The 18,932-nt window shown below is 36.6% G+C and overlaps 1 protein-coding gene across 1 annotated transcript in view; it reads right to left on the bottom strand.

The window, feature by feature from the left end:
• Rp1 (retinitis pigmentosa 1 (autosomal dominant)) overlaps nt 1–18,932 on the bottom strand; it is a gene marked incomplete in the record, with an annotated part of 300,755 nt that overhangs the window by 218,389 nt on the left and 63,434 nt on the right. Inside the window, 4 exon segments of the mRNA XM_013520200.1 lie at nt 1,101–1,179; nt 5,328–5,479; nt 9,572–9,704; nt 12,668–12,754. Of these exon segments, the coding sequence (XP_013375654.1) occupies nt 1,101–1,179; nt 5,328–5,479; nt 9,572–9,704; nt 12,668–12,754 (451 nt within the window).

Genomic DNA, 18,932 nt, shown 5'->3' with positions numbered 1-18,932 from the left:
AAAAAAGACTACATGTAGTTTCAATGTTGTACTATAGGACACTATTTAAAAATAGTGCCTCAGAATCCTCTGACTCCCGAGTTAGCATTTGACTTTAATATTTACTATGAGTTGTATTTGATTTACTATTTACTACGTATTTGAGCCCAGATTTTACAAAATTAGCTATCCACTGAAAAAATGAGATGTAAATTATTGTGTCTAGTAGAAATATAAACGAATTTAGTCCATGAGAGAAGATGGACTCAAAGGTATATCTTAAATGATGATACATTTTATATCATCATGTCCTATATCTGTCTATAGATGGTTACTCATTGTTTTACTTTGTCAATCTTATTCATCATTCTTTTCATTTTCACTGACTGTATGTGTATATTTTTCAATTTCTTACAACCACCTCTGAACCAGCTTTGTCAAGCTGCTAAATTCTCTTAGTGTTTAAACACATATTCACTACATATTGTACAATTTTGTGCTCAACATGAAAAGTACACTTTGACACTTTTTAGTAAGAAATTTTTTCATCTTATTTTATGCTTTTTGATTTTTATACTTCTTTGCTATGTGCCCTTTAGAACTCTGTCTTTTGTGAAATGGAGTCCATTTATCATAAGGCTGTTTTATATAGTGGCAGACAATGGACTGATCAGGAAGACGTGAGTTACTCACAGGTAGGAAGGACAGGAAACCCAGAAAGAAGCATCAACAAAGTAATAGCAGGAAATTTAGCTGAGACCATGCTACCAAGACAGCCTCAGTGGCACACCACCATCAGACAGTCACTAGCCTTCAAAGAGTATCACCTCTAGAAGACATTATTGCTGCCTCCACCACTAGTGTGTGAGAATGCTGATACCTGCCACAAACTCTTCCCATTTTTCTAAATTACTCTCTAGCATTCCAGACCCATCCCAGACTGCTCACTTGGCCAGTCATGAAGAAAAATTCATCTAGTTAAATTTTTTAAAATATTTGGGTAAAATATTTTTATTTCAGATAGTCAATACTTGAGTATCCATTTCCCACAAGTTTTTCATTTTATTTTCTAGACTTGACAGTAGAATTAGACCCTTATTAATTCTATGGAAAAGCTTTACCTGGGCCAAGGCCATCATGTCCTATAACAATTTTGTACAAATTTCCAAGGTGCACAGCTTCCAAAAAGAAGGTATCAGTCTACAACCAAACAAAAAAACTATAATTAGGTCTAAGATTATAACTCTGATTTCTACCAAGAGAATAAATTAAATTGTAGTGAAAACTGATTATGAAAAGAAGTTCATTAAGCAAATCTATATTAAGAATTATGATCAAAACAATAATTTATGGTATATAAAGTAAATTTTTAAATATATCCTTTCTTCCTTTTATTGTAAGTCTTTAGTTATGAAAGCATACATTTGGGGACTTTCTATAAGTATGTATTCCAAATAATCATGACATAAATGTAACAAATACAAAATATTCTAAAAGTTTAAATTCACTTTAAAGTAAACAACTCTAGTCTATCATAGGATACAATCATTTTTAGCAATTTTTATGGCCCATATATAAAAGTAATGCTTCTAATGCACTATTAATATATTAATATAAAAAGTATTAAACTTTTATCTGGAGTCCTAAAGATGCTACCAAAGCAAAATGAACCATGGTTGTGATGCAATGGTTTATATACTCAAAATAAGGGTAAAGTGAGGAACACAGAATACTTCTGATAAAAGTCTAAGATAATGCTATAGATTTCAATGCACAAAATTATATAATGTAGAATTATCTACTGAATAATTATCAAGAAACAAACTTTTGTAGTTGTATAATGTCCCATACATTTCAAAACATTTTCACATAAGTTTTATTTTTTCCTCAAAAACTGCTTCATAACAAAAAAAAAATCTCTTTCCACAGAATATAAAGGTCAGACACACATCCAGGATTAGAATTCATCTTATTTGACATGTAATTAGACTACTTTCCTTTTGAGCCACTCTTCTTCTTTATGAAAATAATCAAAATATGTTATATGCATGTACCAATATACTGAAATAAATCTCATTATTCTGTATTGCTAATATTCTCCAATTTAAAAAGAATATAAATAATGGGTAACAAAACCATTAACAATAACAACAAAAAAATTCTGCCCACTGTTGGAATAGGTTCATAGATAACACTATCATCCCTTTATCCACTAAGCAGACTTATTAGAATACTGCATATTTCTATGTAATAACAGAAGATATTACCAAAGAAACTTATGAGTTATGCTATTTATAATGATATAGTAAACTTTAAGGAAAAGAGAAAATATACAATGAAAATATTTTGATATTACTACAACCTATTTAGTACTTTTAATATTCTCACAGATGTATGAAATAAATAACTACATATAGATCAATTCCTTTGAAGAAAAATCCCAAAACTTACTGAGAAACTAAGAAAATAGTATCTCCATCAAATTGGACAGGAAAGGTGGAGACACCCTCATGTCACATGTCGTACAGTGGAGACAGTGCTGAACAATCAGGAGGGATCCCCAACTCCCAGGTTTCCCCTGAGGACTTAAGTTTCTGGGCCACAGATATGATGCCCTGTCTTCGTTAACTGCCACCGAAGGGACTGGGCTCTCAATCAACTACACCTGGGAGTAGATGGGACTTGACTGCAAATCCCAAGGCCACAGAGAACAGCACAGATGTCGCTCTGGACTCAGTGCAGTGAGCAAGGAGAAATGACTTAACATCTAGTTTTTCCCCGAAACTGTTTGACTACAGTTTCCCAAACGCTGCCTGAAGGACAGGCTTATAAACCGCCTGAGAGCCAACGGGTAATCGGGAAACTTCTGGGAACCTGATAAGCACGGGGATTCTTCCCATGACTGCTTTTCTTTTTACTCTTCACTCCAGCAGTAAAACCAAGTCTTCAGCTTCTCCCGGGAAATACATTGTCCACACATCAAGTACTCAAACTTGGACAATTCTCACCCAAGGGACTGACTGCTACACCACCTAGCCCTAAAAGCAAATAGCACCAGGCACTTGTTGGTATCCTGAAAACACAGAGAACAAGCAGGTGGTTGTAAATGGGCAACCGAAGCACTTCCACTGGCTCTCTCCCCCGGCTCAGGGCAGAACAAGGAGAAGGAAAGAAACGAGCTCCCAATTTCTCACTAAAAGGGCTGTGACTACACACCTAATATCCCAGCTTTCCTGGCTGTTGTCAAGCTTTAGCTTGCATCTTGGAGTCGACAGAACAACCAACAAGTAGTCGCTGAGTACCTGGATGAGAATGGGGATGCTCATGCCTCCCTATCCCCTGACCTGCTGCAGAAACAGGATCAAGAATCCAGTAACCCCACCTGCCTCTCAGAGCTAATGGGTCCTGACAGCTGAAAGGCCCCCGGGAGTAACGAAAAGCCAAGCAATGAGTTGAAAGTGTGTGGTCTTAACAGTGCAGGTATTTACCACAGATCCTCTCCTGGACTTACTGTAGAGGGAGCGGGAGATAAACTCCGCTCCCAGGTTCTCCCTGTGGAGAGAAGGAACTAGACCTCATATTCAGCATCCCATCTCTTGAGGGACTGGATTCTATCCTACCTGTTTCACAGCCATGATGGACTTAGTGTAGCCTAATTTCTTATGATCTACCCAAAACAAAGACTTGGGACTGTGTGTCCGAAGCAGTTTGGACAAACACAGAGGTTTAAGAGACACACTAATCTGTGGTCAGGTTTCTTGCTGAGGTTCACTCCCTACATGAAGCCAGTGTGACAACAGTAGGAGAGGAACTACCTAACGCGTAGACACCAATACAGAGAGCAAAGGAAAAGTGAAGAAACAGGAGTATATTCCACACAAAATAACAAGATAGATCAGGAATCAACTCTAATGAAGTGAAAGGAAGTGATTCAGTTAACACAGAATTCAAAGTCAGAAAGCTGTTGGATCAGAAGCAATGAATGAGCAAAATAAGAGCTTCAACAAAGAGATGTAAATGCCCAGGGAGAAAGGTCAGGAGGGCAGTGGATGAACCAAGTACGAATTTCAACAGAAGAGACTCAAAGCATAAAGTTTTAAGATTCAAAATATATAAAGGAACAAAACAACAAAAGGAACAAATAATCCAATTTAAGAACAAATAATTTTAATTTTAAAGGCAAAGGGCTCGAACATACATGTCTCTTAAGGTAATCAATAAGCAAATAGCCAAGAAGCATATGAAAACTGCTCAACATCACTAATTATTAGAGAAATGCAAACCAAACCTACTTATTATTATCTCAAAAAAATTTTGGCAAGGATGTAGAGAAAATAGAACCCTATACATTATTAGTGAGACCATAAAAGGGTGCAACTGCTACAGAAAAAAATGTGGTAGCTTTCAAAATAATAAACTATCATATGACCTAGCAATCCCATTTCTCAGTGTATATCCAAAATTACTGAAAGAATGATTTCAAAGAGATATTACCACTCTCATATATACAGCTGCTTTATTCACAACAGCCAAGAGGGGAGGCAACTTAAATACTCATTAATGGATGAATTGATCAACAGAATGTATGTACACAATGAAATATTGCTCTTAAAAAGGAAGAAAAGAAAATCCTGCAACACAGAACATGGATGAATCTTAAGGATGCTATGCCAAGTAAAAAAAGGCCAACCGCAAAAAGACAATTACTGTATGACTCCACTTATGTAAGGTACCCAAAGTAGCCCAATTCATAGAAACAGAAGGTAGAACAGTAGTTAGCAGAGACTGCACCAAGGGGGAAACAGAAGCTGTAGAAAGCTGTTATTGAACAGATTTCCAGTTCTGAAAGAGGAAAAAGTTCTGAATATCTGTTGCACAGGAGCTTCTTGACTCACAATGTCATGGGTTATACCCCAATAATTCTGCTGTAAGTTCAAGGTATTGTAGGTTACGAATGCATTTACACTAACCTGACCTACTGAACACCACGGCTGGGCGGGACAGTGCCCTGCACAGAAGCTGCTATCTGTTCCCTTTGGCTGGCTGGGAGCTGAAGCTTAAGGCCGCTGCTCATGTGAAGGAGCCTCGTACTGCACATCGCTAACTTACAGGACCAGGATTCGAGGTGCCATTTCCCCCGAAGCACTTGGCCCTCACACTGCTTTTCCCCCAAGGCTGAAAGGTGTCAGTCAAACCACAGTCAGGTGCCGTCTGTCTACTTAACACTATGAACAGCACACTTACAATTCTTCTTAATGTGCAAGTTAAAATGGTTTACATGACAAGTTTATGTGTTTGTACCACAATTAAAATATTTTTAAAATCATATAAATGACTTATTTACTTACTTGTCCTCTTGAAAAATTACAGGAACTCTTTGATCTAAATAGCAGTCTGGATCCTGTATCTCCCTTTTCCCCGCAGACAGAAATGTAGACGTTTGCTACTGTTCCCGCATTCCATAGCTCACCGGTTGCCACACATACTTCGTATACCGTCACTAGCAACAAAAGAGAAATATGCCTTAGTTGCCAAACATTACTCATGCGATAGAAAATGAAACACGTAAATCTAAGAAAGTGTTCCAGTTCCAGGTAAGATACAGTAACACACACCACACAGTCACTGCCACTGAACACGCCTGTAAAACCTTAACAGAAGGAATGGAGCACCTGGATGAGGACTCTGAACTGAACACAGCAGGAAGACTAGGGGAAGACGACCAGAATTAAAAGTAACACCAAACATCAGTAATTTTACCATTTTTCTTCCATGATCCCTGAGCATGGACTTGCGTGAAAAACCTGCAAACAGGCTCTAGAACAGAGACACAGAGGATTCAAAAGAAGCCCTCTAGTTCTGGCTCAGGTTGCAAGAAAGGAAACTCCTAATACGTAGAGAAGGTAAAGATACTCTGCCTCCTCCTGCCACATTTATCTATTTTCTTACATCTTCCTTAGTCGCAGGAAATAAGAGTAACCAGGAATCGACTCTGATGGTGAGAAAGCTTTAGCTTCAACAGAGTGCGGCCAACAGGGTTGTCTTTAACAACTGAGTTAACTGTCTGTAACTCTACTGGCCAAGAGAGTGGGGCTGATACAGTTAAAGACAAACACCACGTAACCATCTCATTAGTGCAAAAAAATTAAGCATTCTGAAAATTCAATAGTCTTCCTTCATTAAAAAAAAAACTCAAAAGACTTAGAAGGAAACCACTTCAACATTATAAAGGCTATATATAAAATGCCCCCAGCTAACACAAAATTCAGTGGTAAAAGACTGAAAGTTTTTCCTCTAAGATAAGGAAAAGGAAAAGAGTATCTGTTCTAGATGCATTAGTTCAGCATAGTAGTACAAGTTACAACACAAGCAGTGAGACAAGATAATAATATTTAAAGAAGACATTTAGGGGGCTGGGGATTTAGCTCAGCGGCAAAAGCGCCTGCCTGGCATGCGCAAGGTCGTGAGTTCGGTTCCCAGTACCGGAAAAAAACCAAAAAAAAAAAAAAAAGAAGACATTTAAATCAGAAAAACTAAAATCACCTGTTTGCTAATGGCATGTAGAAAACCCTAAGGACTCATGCACAAGGTGAATTGTTAAAACAACAAAACCAACACTACACAAGGTTGCATTACTGAATGCTAACAGTAAATGATACAAAAAGGAAATTAAGAAAATAAGCATAATAATGATAGCCTGAAAATGTATTGTACTTGCAATTAAATTTAATCAAGTCAATAATTATAGGCATGTACACTGAAAAGTTAAAAATACCAGTAAAAGCATTAAAGAAGATAAAAATAATTAAAGGACATCCTTCATTTATGAACTACACTGTTAAAATATCCACAATACCCAAAGTGACCTACAGATTCAATATAATCTCTATCATAATCCCAACATTTTTAACAGAAATTTTTAAAAACTATTCTAATATACATATGGAATGCCAAAATAATCTTGAAAGAAAGCCCAGTAGTATCAGCATAAAGACACATAACCCAGTAGAGCAGAACAGAGAGCCCAAAAATAAACCTTCCAGGACAGGGGCATGGCCAAATAATTTCAGCAGCGGTGTCAACACCACACAATGAAGACTGGGTAGTTTCTTCAACAAACTGTGTTAGACAAACTGGATGTCTACCTGCGAAACTTTACACCAGACCCTTATCTTACAAGGCAAGGCCAACACATGGTAAATGTTCAAATCTTAAAAATGTATCACAGTGAAGCCACATTGCCATTCATTCTTCTCAAATCCTCCCCCTCACCTCTCCTGGTGTTCTTTGCTGCTTTCTCAGCCAGCTCTGGAAGTCCTCTTTCATGGATGTCTTTAGGAGGTGTGATGACAGCTATGGCGGGTGCTGCTGCCAACCGCCTCCAACAGAAAGGAAGGCTCATAAAAACACTGTGACGTGTCCCTGCCCATCTGATTTACCAGATCCGGTACTCCGACACTCCTGGCTTTTCCCCAAGTCAAAATGACCATGAGCGGGTAATGTTTTGAATCAATTCAGCCATGATACTGTAGCTAAAGACACAGAAGACTTCCACAGCTGCTTCAGAAAGTGGCAAGAATGTTTGAAGTGAGGGCTATTAATGGCAATGTATCTTTAATATAGCAATTTTTAACGATTCACCTGGTTTTTAAATCACATCTCATATATCATGTATAGATATTAACTCAAAATGGATTAAAGACCAAAATCTAAGACATAAAATTCCAAGAAAAAAACATTTTGTAGAACAATGTGAATACATTTAACACTACTGAATAGTATGGTTAAAAATGTTTAAGAGGACAAATTGAATGGTTGTGCTAGTCACCACAATAAAAACTAAAAATTAGCTCACAAAACTTTGGAGATGCCACTTTTGCTCAGTTTTCTTAACAACTCACCCTCTTCGTGAAAAAAAATTCCGTAATTACCAATATTTTTTCAGGTATACACAGTAGTATGTTGGTAAACCAGTGCACTACTTAGAATTCCTTTTGCCTTGCATGACTAACACTCTTTACGGACTGAAAAAAACAAAATACAGTTCGTGTAGTTTTCAGTTTTATGTAGTTACAGTTAATGTTTTCTTGCTTTGTATCCTCAGACTGCCTCTAATATGTACTTCTAGGGAAGACTGCTGCTTGACTGTAATGGCATCATTTCAGACAAAAAATCAATCATTACTACAATGCTATTTAAAAGTATGGCTAGGGTCAGTTACCATTCACTGCACCCACCCCTGACCTAGACATCCAAAGCCTTACCGAGTTTACAGGTCGCACGGGACAGTTTATGGCTAGACTACCAAGCCATGTAGAGAGACGGAAAAGAGAAATTTTTTATGGTAAGTGCCAAGCACCACAGGCATGGCAAAGAAAGCCAGCGTTCATTTACAGAGCACGCCTCTTTTTATAAGAATTTTGTAGTTAAAATGGGGGAAGGAAAAACTAAAAGCGGCCTCTGCGTCATTCCTAACGACGAGCAGGAACAGAGCACCTGTGAGAGCTGATGAGGAACAGCGGTAAGAACAACGCCGGCCGGTGGTGGGAAACGTCCACACGGTGAGAACAGCGCTCACTCAAGCCTCGCTCTTTCTGAGTAGGGCTATTTATGTCTTCTGAATGAGGTCACAGCCTCAAAAACTTAAAGAGTTGTTAGCATACCTTATTTTAAAAACACAAAAGGATAGGGCTAGGGATTTAGTTCAGCGGCACAGCACCTGCTTGGCAAGCGCAAGGTTGTGAGTTCGATTCCCGGTACCAGGGGGAGGGACATAAAACACAATGATTATCAGTCTGTGAAAATGTTTTACCAGACTGTGTTCCCTCAAAAAAATGTATAAATTGGTATGTACCTAGCTTAGTGTTATATCTTATGACACTGTGGAGATCTTCTCTATCTTCAGACAGTATTTTCATTATTGTTTTCTTAAAAACTAATACATGACATTAGGGTAGAACACAGGCTGGACTGGGTAAGAAGTTATTTTTACCAGTTGTCCATTTAATAATTCTCATATAATCTTTTCCTATAGTCTTCCAAATTAGAGATTATTAGACTCAAGAGCAACAGCTGTTACAGACAAGTTCACTGAGTTCATACGGTGATGAACAGTTACTGTCTAACCCTGAGTAAGTCAAGAGCCCGTTCTCAGCTACATTTACAATAAGACTTGAACATTCTCTGCTTCCGGCCACACATTTAGAAAGGGACTGAAGAGTCATGGTTTCAGTTCATGATCAAAGAGATAAATTTTCAAAACTAAGGGAGAGCCTGGCAGGAAAAGTACACATTAACTTGCATTTCTTAGCCTTTTACTTAATTTGACACTCAATTTTCTCCTGACCTTCAAAGAACTAACTTACTGTTCTGACTGAGAAGCATTTCAGTTGATCTTCCTACAGGACTATGACAAGAACATATCCCTAAAAACCACCACGTGGAATGATTGAAAAACATATAGATGCAGCCACTAAACCACCGGAAGTAACTGAAAGGAACCAGTGGTCCTTAATCACTCATACAGTTGCCTGTTTTACAGCATGCAGGAAAACAAGCTGTATTCGTACTGCCCCTCGTTGGATCTTCCTACCTGGAAGGATGGGCTGGCCTTTAGTTAAAAGAGGAAGCTCTCGGCAGATGTCCCCATCCTCTTGGTCTTGTGCCAACCATCGCTGAACAGGTATGTGAAACTCGTCTCCAGAATTTATGCTCTGTAACCGTATCTACAACAGCAACAACATCACTTGCAAAAAATATTTTATCAGGGAGTTGAATAAAATTTTGTCCAAGCCTGCCTCTTAGCTCAGAATATTTTACCTTTTTTAGTATGAGAAACTGGTGATTACCTGACAAAAAAGTTTAAAATCTTAGTACAATGGCATTTCTTTTCTCTACTTTGAAACTTTTCTACCTATTCTAAAATGTTTAAATCAAACATGCCAATAACCTCCCAATTTTTGTCATTAATATTCTTCTGTTTAGAAATAAATTTTAGTCTTTAGAAATTTATTATTTCCCAGTTTCAACAACTTAAAATAAATTTTAGATTTACTATTAAATTGTAATAATATTATCATGAGGTTAAATTTCATATGCTACAGATTTAAATTGACATGCTTCTTAGACCCTTAGAGTAATTCGCAAACAATAATTATTTATTTAGAAAACTATTATACCATATTATATTTAATCCATTTACCTTGGAGTTAAATAAACATAGTTATTAAATTCTCGTAGAAACTTTAAAAAGTCAAAAATTACTTAAAAGTAGAAATGATGTCTTGTAAGAAAAGTACTGCTGTCTCTTTTAAAACTTCAGTGAGGTATTATCTACTAAATTAACCTTAATTTTGTGAACATATTTTAAGTCAGAGATTTTCAACTGTAATGTATTTAAGAAATTACACTGTTAAAAGTGTATTTCAGCAATGAAACCAACCAGAGTTTGTGGGTCTCAGACAGGCCCAGGAATTTGTATTTAGAAAATCCCTGTCCAGTGTTTCTGATGCAATGTCATGTTCAACAAAGCTCCCTGAGAACCACAGAGAACAACCGTGGCTGCTACTGTTACGACTATTGGATTTGGCTATTTTGATCAAGCCCAAGACTAATCATAGGAGAAACAAAAATAAACCAATATTTTAAAATTTTGACTTTTAAATCTTCCCCAAAGAATTAAAATGAGATTCCTAACACAATGTGATTATTTTATGTAAATTTTTATTGGTTTTGCTATTAGGTATGAAGCCAGTGGTTTTATTCAAAAACCTTCAGATTATAGGTACAAGTTGGCTTACTCTAGATTTCAAATTTCAAACTTCTAAACTACATTACGACAACTGAATAAAATATTCCCCAACACATTATCTAGCATCTTAATTGGGCCAAATGGATAAATTATGTAAGGATTTTATATACGCAGAATTGAACTTTGAAGAAGGTGTCTCAGGGCTGGGGTTAGAGCACTGGTAGAATGCATACTTAGCATGCCTAGTTCCCTGGTTCAGTCCTCAGCCCCCTAAAAACACAAACACCATGTCTCTTCACTAGCATTCAAACAGAGGTGAACAGGCAAACAAGTTGCCTTGCAATGAAAAAGACACAGAGCAAAAGACAATAGTAATTTTCAGCCTGATTACTGTATCAGTATATAATCTTTTTAAATCACTGTAATAGTGTCTCAGCATCCCATCTTAATAATGAATGTAATATTGCTTATGGTTATCAATCAAATGACATACCAGAAGCATTAGTGATTTTCACGGCTTAGTGAGAGATCAAATGGGAAAAGACCTTACTATATAATCATCTAGTACGGCATAGAAGAGAATACTACTTTATACAGATGCCAGGCAATAATTTTGAATTTTAAAATTTAACTTTCACATACTGTATTTTCACAAATTGAATTTTATTACTTTATTCTGCTCCAGTATGCTTTGTGATCTAATGTAAAGGAAAGATTATTAATGTAAGGCTCCAATCGGACCTGACTCCCCACCCGCAACCTGCTGGCCAGCAGAGATGTTATTCTGAGCAGGGAATCTGGCTCGGCACCACAGCTGTCACAGGCAAGCACAGGAGGTCACAAAGGAGATAAAATAGGACAAGGAAGTTTGCAGGCCCCTAGGCATCTGGGGGCTTCAAGGATTCCGCCCACTGAGGTGCATGACAGCCAGAGAACTTCGACCACAGATGTTTACGAAAATCTTTCTGCCTAATGTCCCCTGCCTTCTTTCAAACCTTATAAAATGGGCCCCCTTCTCTTTGTTCCCCAGTCTTCTCGCCTTTTGCCCACCTGCACCCAGGCACAATGATTCCACACCGTGTTGCCTTTACACAACAAGTCTGGTGGTCTCTGCCCCTTGCACCGTGTGTTACAATTAACTACTATATACTTCCACTAATGAAATTTTAAAGTCTGTTTTGAGTCATCCTCCACCAAGATGAAAAATTACATTAATTTTTTTCATATATTATAAAACTATGAAAGAGTAAGCTGGCCAAGAATATCAACAATATGACTAGATGCTCTCCACACTTTGAGAACTTGTTTAGTTAAACACATTTCCTTTGACATATTGGAAGATTTACACATACCATACACAAAAATAGATGACACAAGTATTAATTTCCAATGTTAGAGAGGTACATTTTCTGGCAATGATGGTAATAAGTAGAATTTCTTATTTTGCATAATATAAAAAATTTACAACTCTCTTTTCATTGCTAAAAACACATTAAGGGCTATTATTTTGGTTAGCATGAACACACTAACTTCTACTGTTGACACTCAACTCTAGGATATTATTATGTCAGCAACATAATGATGTATCTTTATAAACAATTTTAAGCATATGGTCTAGAGCTAATCCTTTTTTTTATCAGTAGTGCAAGTATACCAAGAAGCTATGTGAACGTATCCAGAGTCCCAAGAAATTCTTTTCTTTGCAAAGAAGCGAAAGGATTCCTTACCTGAGGTGCTTTCTCAATCAATTAGGGATCAATTAATTGAAAAGGGCATATGATGCTGCTTCTATGAGAAATGTAGTGATTTAAAGGGTCCAGGTTTGACTCCATCAACTCATTACAGCCATTAAGTACTTCCCTGAGAGTTGAGGTCTTAGAAAAATTTGCATAAAACGTTGCACATACGCACAAAAAGGAAGCATTGATATATCCTTACCTCTTTACAGTGCCAGGAAGGGGACAGGCCAGAGTTGGTATGTCCAATACGCATTTTAAAGGGTGTTCCAATGTCTCCAACTGTGATCTATAAAGGAGTCAAAGAAACATCTTTCTGTGTAATTTCATAAAATCCACTTACAAAAAGCTCAGATTAGGACATTATATCTTGATAAAAGAGACAATTCACCAAGAAGGCATTGGAGTTTTAAACAGGTACACACTTACCAACAGACCACTCAAATATATGAAGCAATTATATCAATGTGTATAGTGGGGACCAAACCCAGGACTTCACACATGCTGAGTACATGTTCTATCACTAAGCCACACCCCAAAGTCTATGAAGCAAAATTCAATGAACTGAATAATCAAAAAGACAGTCCACTACAGTAGTTGGAGACTTTAAAACCTGACTCTGAATAATGGGTAAACAACTAGATAGAAGGGGGAAGAAACAAAGGACTTGAACATTATATATCAACTAGATTTAACATCCACAGAACATTCCATTCAACAATTACAAAATCCATGGTCTTATGAAGGATCCACAGAATATTTCCCAAGATAGACTCTGTTATGTAACAAAAAAAAAATCTTGAAAATTTAAAAAGATTAAAATCATTCAGAATATGTTGTCATAACATAATGGATTGAAAATAGGTATCAATATAAGGAAAACTGAAACATTAAAAAATATGTGTAAATTAAACAAAACATATTCCTAAACAAGTAATGGTCAAAGAAGAAATTGCAGAGAAATTAGAAAGAAGTTTTACATTAATGAAAAGAGAAACAACAATGTGCAATAACCTATGGGATATAGTGCAAGCAGAGCTCAGAAAAAAATGTATAGCCATAAACATAAAATTAAAAAGGAAGAAAAATCTGGGATAACCTAATTTTATGCCAGAATTAGAAAATAAAGAAAAAATTAAACCCTAAACTTGCAGAAGGAAGAAAATGATAAAATAGTAATAAATAACAGAAAAAAATAAAATTGACAGACTTATAGCTAGCCTTACTAAATTGAAAAGAGAAGAATCAAATTCAAATTGCTAAAAATAGAAATGTAAGTGGGGACATTACTAATGACTTTACAAAAATAAAAAGGATTTAAAAATACTGTGTACAATTATAAATCTGAGCAATTACTTGAAGATAACAATAAGTAATATTGTTATACTTGCTGATATACATTGCTGATTTCCTATCATCTTGTTTTGAAATTCTGTATCATTTTTATAGTTTTTGTGTTTTGTTTTTGTCTTTATTTTTGTTATTTTGTTTTTGTTCTTTTCTCTTTTTAAAAAAAAATACTGTGTACAATTATATGCCAACGAATTGGAAAATCTAAATAAAACAAGCAAATTTCTGGAAACATAAAAAAACAGTAAAAATGACTCAAGGAGAGAAAATAAATGTAGGCCTATAACAACTAAAGAGATTACATCAATATTCAAAAACTTCCCAACAAAGAGAAGCCTAGGATCAAACTGTTCACTGGTAAATTCTACCAAATATTTAAAGAAGTATCAAGCCAGGCATTGCAGCACATTCCTGTTGTTCCAGCTACTCAGGAAGCTGAGGCAGGAGACTCATGAGTTCAAGACCAACCCAGATGACACAGGCAACACAGGTAGAGCCTGCTTCAAGATAAATAAAGACAAATTATACGAAGTCATTTCAAACTCTTCAAAAAACATATAGGAGATATGAGATGAGTTCCTAACTCATTCTGATGTTACATAATGCTGTAACATCAGCATTATGCTAATAATCAAGCCAGACAGAATATGACAAGAAAACTATCTACCAATACTATTAAATAATATAAATATGCAGAACTTTGCAACAGAGCTAGCAAAGTAAATCCAGAAACATACTAAAAGTATTGTAACACTACAGGCAACAGCTTAACAGGGATTCCAACAACGACACCCATCATAAACCTAGAGAAGGTACAGGGTTGGACACCATTCCAGGAAAGGACTCAGTGAATCTGGGATTGAGAACAGGACAGTTTCACTTCAGGATTCCCAACATTATTCTCCCACAGTGACTGGGTGAAAGACACCCATAAGAGACAACTTCAGAGAGCTAGAAAGTGGTCCCACGAAGGATTTGAGCTCAGAAAGGGAAAGGCACCCCTCTCCCATATGCCTACAGCTGGAGGCCAGTCCTGGTTTGAGCTGCTCAGGGTTTGAAAGTGTCAGACTGAGTACTCAATCCCTTTCCTACCACCTGGATCTGGCACAGATCTGGGGTCTGACTGCCTCCTTCCTTATCTACCAGATGAGCAGGGACATATACAGGCTTACACATTGCCACAGTCTGTGTAAACAAAGGGGCCTCTGGAGTGGGAGTACAGACGCACCTTGAAAAACCACAGGCAGAGAAAACCACTGTCAGGCAGAGAAAGGTTAAACAGAGAAAAACATGAATTGCTAGACTCTGAAACTGAATCCCAGAAAAAAAAAACCTCATTCATTTCATACAGAGAAAAACATGAATTGCTAGACTCTGAAACTGAATCCCAGAAAAAAAAAAAAACCTCATTCATTTCATATAGAGAAATTAGGGAAGGGGGAGTCCATACTTTTTCCTTTCCTCCTCCTTCTTTACTGATTTATTGAGATTTGGGGGATTTTCCTTTGTCCCTTTACATTGTTTTCTTTTCTTTGTTTTTTTCTTTCTTCTTTTTCTTTTTTCTTTCTTCCCTCTTTCTTCTTTCCACTTAATTTTTTTTCTTATTTTTATTTTCTCTACTATGTTTTCTGTCATCGTTTTTCTCATTGGTTTTTCTGTTACCATCGTCTATTCTATAAATATCCTCTTACTCCCTAACGAGATCCTTTGCCTCATTTTTCTCTTCTTCTCATCTCTTATAGTTTAAGTTTTCAAATTTTTCTTCTTGGGCTGGGGATATAGCTAAGTGACACAGCATCTGCCTGGCAAGCACAAGGTCCTGAGTTCAATTCCCAGTACCAAAAAAAAAATCAAGTTTTTCTTCTTTCACTCTTCTGCTCCCAACTTATCACATCATTTCTTTTATTAGTACATGCTTGCAGTACATGATGTTCACATTCTTTGTGTGGAGTTGATACATATAGATAGCACATTCTAATTCCTTTCTTCATCCCCTGTTCTACCTCTTCCTCCTCACCCCATCTCTTGATCTCTTTCCCATCTGAGAAAGATCTATCTCCCTACTTTCTATTATCTACCTCTTATTTTGTCCATTATTAATATATTGGGTATCTCATATAAGAGAAATCATCTAATATTTAAGTTTGTGTGTCTGATTTGCTTCACTTAACATTATAGTCCCACAGTATATCCATTTTCCTACAAATTATTTTTAATAATGTAAGCATTAAGCTTTACTAGTTAACTATATATAATTCCTGCTGAATTATTTTCTACCACTATTGGAGGTACAGTTGTCAAATTCATAACATTTCTGCTATATGTCAGTATCTCATTTGTCTTTGTTTACACTATAATTGTGGACTTCTTTTCTATGATTAAGGGAAGTATACTATGGATTCTTATAGTATGTCAATACCCAATTTGTCTCCCACCACTACAGTGGCTTATTTGCTTGATATTTTCAGGGTTGCATAATTGTTGTTATTAATGGATTTCCTCTCTAGGCCAACACCCAGAGTACCTTTGTGATATTAATAACAGTGCAGTATTTCCACAGAAATGGAAGCCAATTCCCCTGTACCTGCCACAGTCACATTAAAGTGGTCAGATCAGGCAGAAACAAAGGATTATAGTTAGTCAGATCCAAAGTGCATCACCGAAAAACAGACTGAGATATCTCCATACTAGCAGCAAAGTCTTCCCACTTTGTTTAAGTGCCAACAAACCTCGGCACAAAAGAAAAACTCAACAACAACAACAAAATAGAAACATGAGAAGGGAATGAAATGCCTCCCAAAAACCTCCAGTTCCCTTAAAGCTGATCTAGGGGGTAGGAAGGGGGAGAATAGCAAAAGCCACACCCAAATTATTCAAAAGGATAACACAAAATTAAAAAACAAACCAAGGATGTGCTTGGCAGGATGACAGAAGATATAGCTAAATGGATAATGGAAACAATAAAATGGTCAGAGAGCTTATAAGACACTAATAAAAAGCTAGTTAAGCTAAACAAAACAATACAAAACATGAATGATCAGCTTGGCAAAGAATTACAGTCCATGAAAAGATTTTGAACAGATATCCAACAGATTAAGAATTAAATTGAGAAGGGACCATTGAGACCAGATCAGGCCCCAGTATGGTGCACATGCAGGCCCAGCCGGGACCAGCAAAATCTGAAGCAGCAATGAGGAACCAGCAGTTGGTAAGTTAGGTGAACTAGATTGTGCTCTGGCACACAAACACACACAATAGAAGCGAGTGGGCAGGGCTGCCATTCTATATCCAAGGGCTCTGAAGAACTCCAGCAAAATAAGGCCAGTCCCAGCCCCTACATCCAGAGGCCAAGATCAGCCCCATACCCAGCACAAATCCCACAGCAACCTTGGCTGAAGTACACAGCACATTTCTGGGATCTGATTTGGATACTATCACAGAACTGTGCACATCAGAGGAATTTTGCTACTTATATTTTTCTTTATTTGTCTGATTGGTTATACTTTTTCTATCTGGTTGAGTGTTTTGTTTTGTTTTGTATTTTGTGATTATTTTTGTTTTGTTTTTGCTTTGGGTTTTTTTTTCTTTTTCTTTTTTGCACTACTTAGATTTCTTGCCTTTTTTTTTTTGTTTGTTTTCTTCTACTCATCTTTTTTCTTTCCTCAACCATCTCTTTCTGATTCACTTCAATACTCCTTCACTTTCTCTTTCATTCTTTCTCTCCTGTGTCTTCCAGTTTCCCAAAACTTGGGTGATCATCCTTTGCCCCACAGCCTTGCTTCTACTATATCTGACTTCATTCATCTCTCTATTTTATCGCCTAGCCCTCTTAACCCCCACCTCCCCAACAGGGTAAAATCACTCCACTGAGGGGAAAATCATTGTATATAAATTCCTGATGTATGTTGGACTTTTTATATAACTGTAGAATTTAATCCTGTGGTTAAAGGTATCAGGTTAATAGTCACTACAGTTTGTCAGTAGCTAAGCTATGCTGGATGACATTATTACTGCTATCTGCACTACTTTAGCAGGGATGTCATACATGTTATAATGTGCTTTCCTCCCTTATATGATAACACTGCGATTGTATAGGGTCATAATCATCACCATAGTCCAGTACCAAAGGACTTGGGTGTTGAGCCAAATTTGTTCATCCCTAACAAATTGGGAAGGTAGGTTCTTGGGATAGACGTAAAGAACCACCTATACCTAGAAGACACCCCTGAAGAACAGACATCTCCCAGGGAAGCCTTGATACTGGGATAAAATTATCTACCATAAAAAATCAGCAAGCATCAACACAGAAGCAAAATAATATAAAAAACAGAAAACGATAAAACATAGAAGCAAAATGCAACCCCAGACCCCCAGCTCACCCAGGACAAACCCAGAGCACAATGTGATAGAGGAAATCAGAAGTCAAGCACTGAAACCTGAAATGATAGCAACAGAAGTGAAAGAACAAATGGAAAAGGTTATAGAAAAAAATAACCTGACAGGTACAAAAAGAAATGATGATCAAAATGAAAGGAATCAGAGCAGACACCAATAAAAATTATATTGAAAGTATAAGTAGCAAAAGCAACCAAAATGAGGGGAGATTATCAGAATTAGAAGATAAGGGTACTTTCAGAGACAATTTATTCAAAGATACCTTATACGCAACAAAAAAAACATGAAAAATGGATCCAACAGCTACTAGATGGTACAAAGAAGACTAATCTAAGATTAATTGGAAGAAGTGAAAATTCAGAAGACAGCACAAATGTAATTTACAAAAATCTGTTTACAGAAATAGTAGCAGAAAATATCCCAACTATAAGAAAAGAAATAAATATATAGGTAAGTGAGGTATATAAAACCCCAAAAAGTCATGATTAAAGGAGAAGCTGACATTAATGTTTAATTTTTTGATCAATCTTGCATGTCTCTATTTGTTTTCCTGAGAAACCACTCTGAAGACATCAATACGTAACACAACAACCATTGTTAATTTCCTACCACTTTGCCTGTAACTCTGTATTGCGTGTACTGCTCTTATGCTGTTTTGTAAATGGCTGTCTGTTTGTTAGTATGTTTTCCTTCTTTTATTCTTTTTTTTTTTTTTTTTTTTT

This window comes from Chinchilla lanigera, unplaced genomic scaffold (assembly GCF_000276665.1).
Source record: "Chinchilla lanigera isolate Chin_1 unplaced genomic scaffold, ChiLan1.0 scaffold00053, whole genome shotgun sequence".
Taxonomy (NCBI): Eukaryota; Metazoa; Chordata; class Mammalia; order Rodentia; family Chinchillidae; genus Chinchilla; species Chinchilla lanigera.
This window is presented reverse-complemented; position numbering and strand designations above follow the sequence as displayed.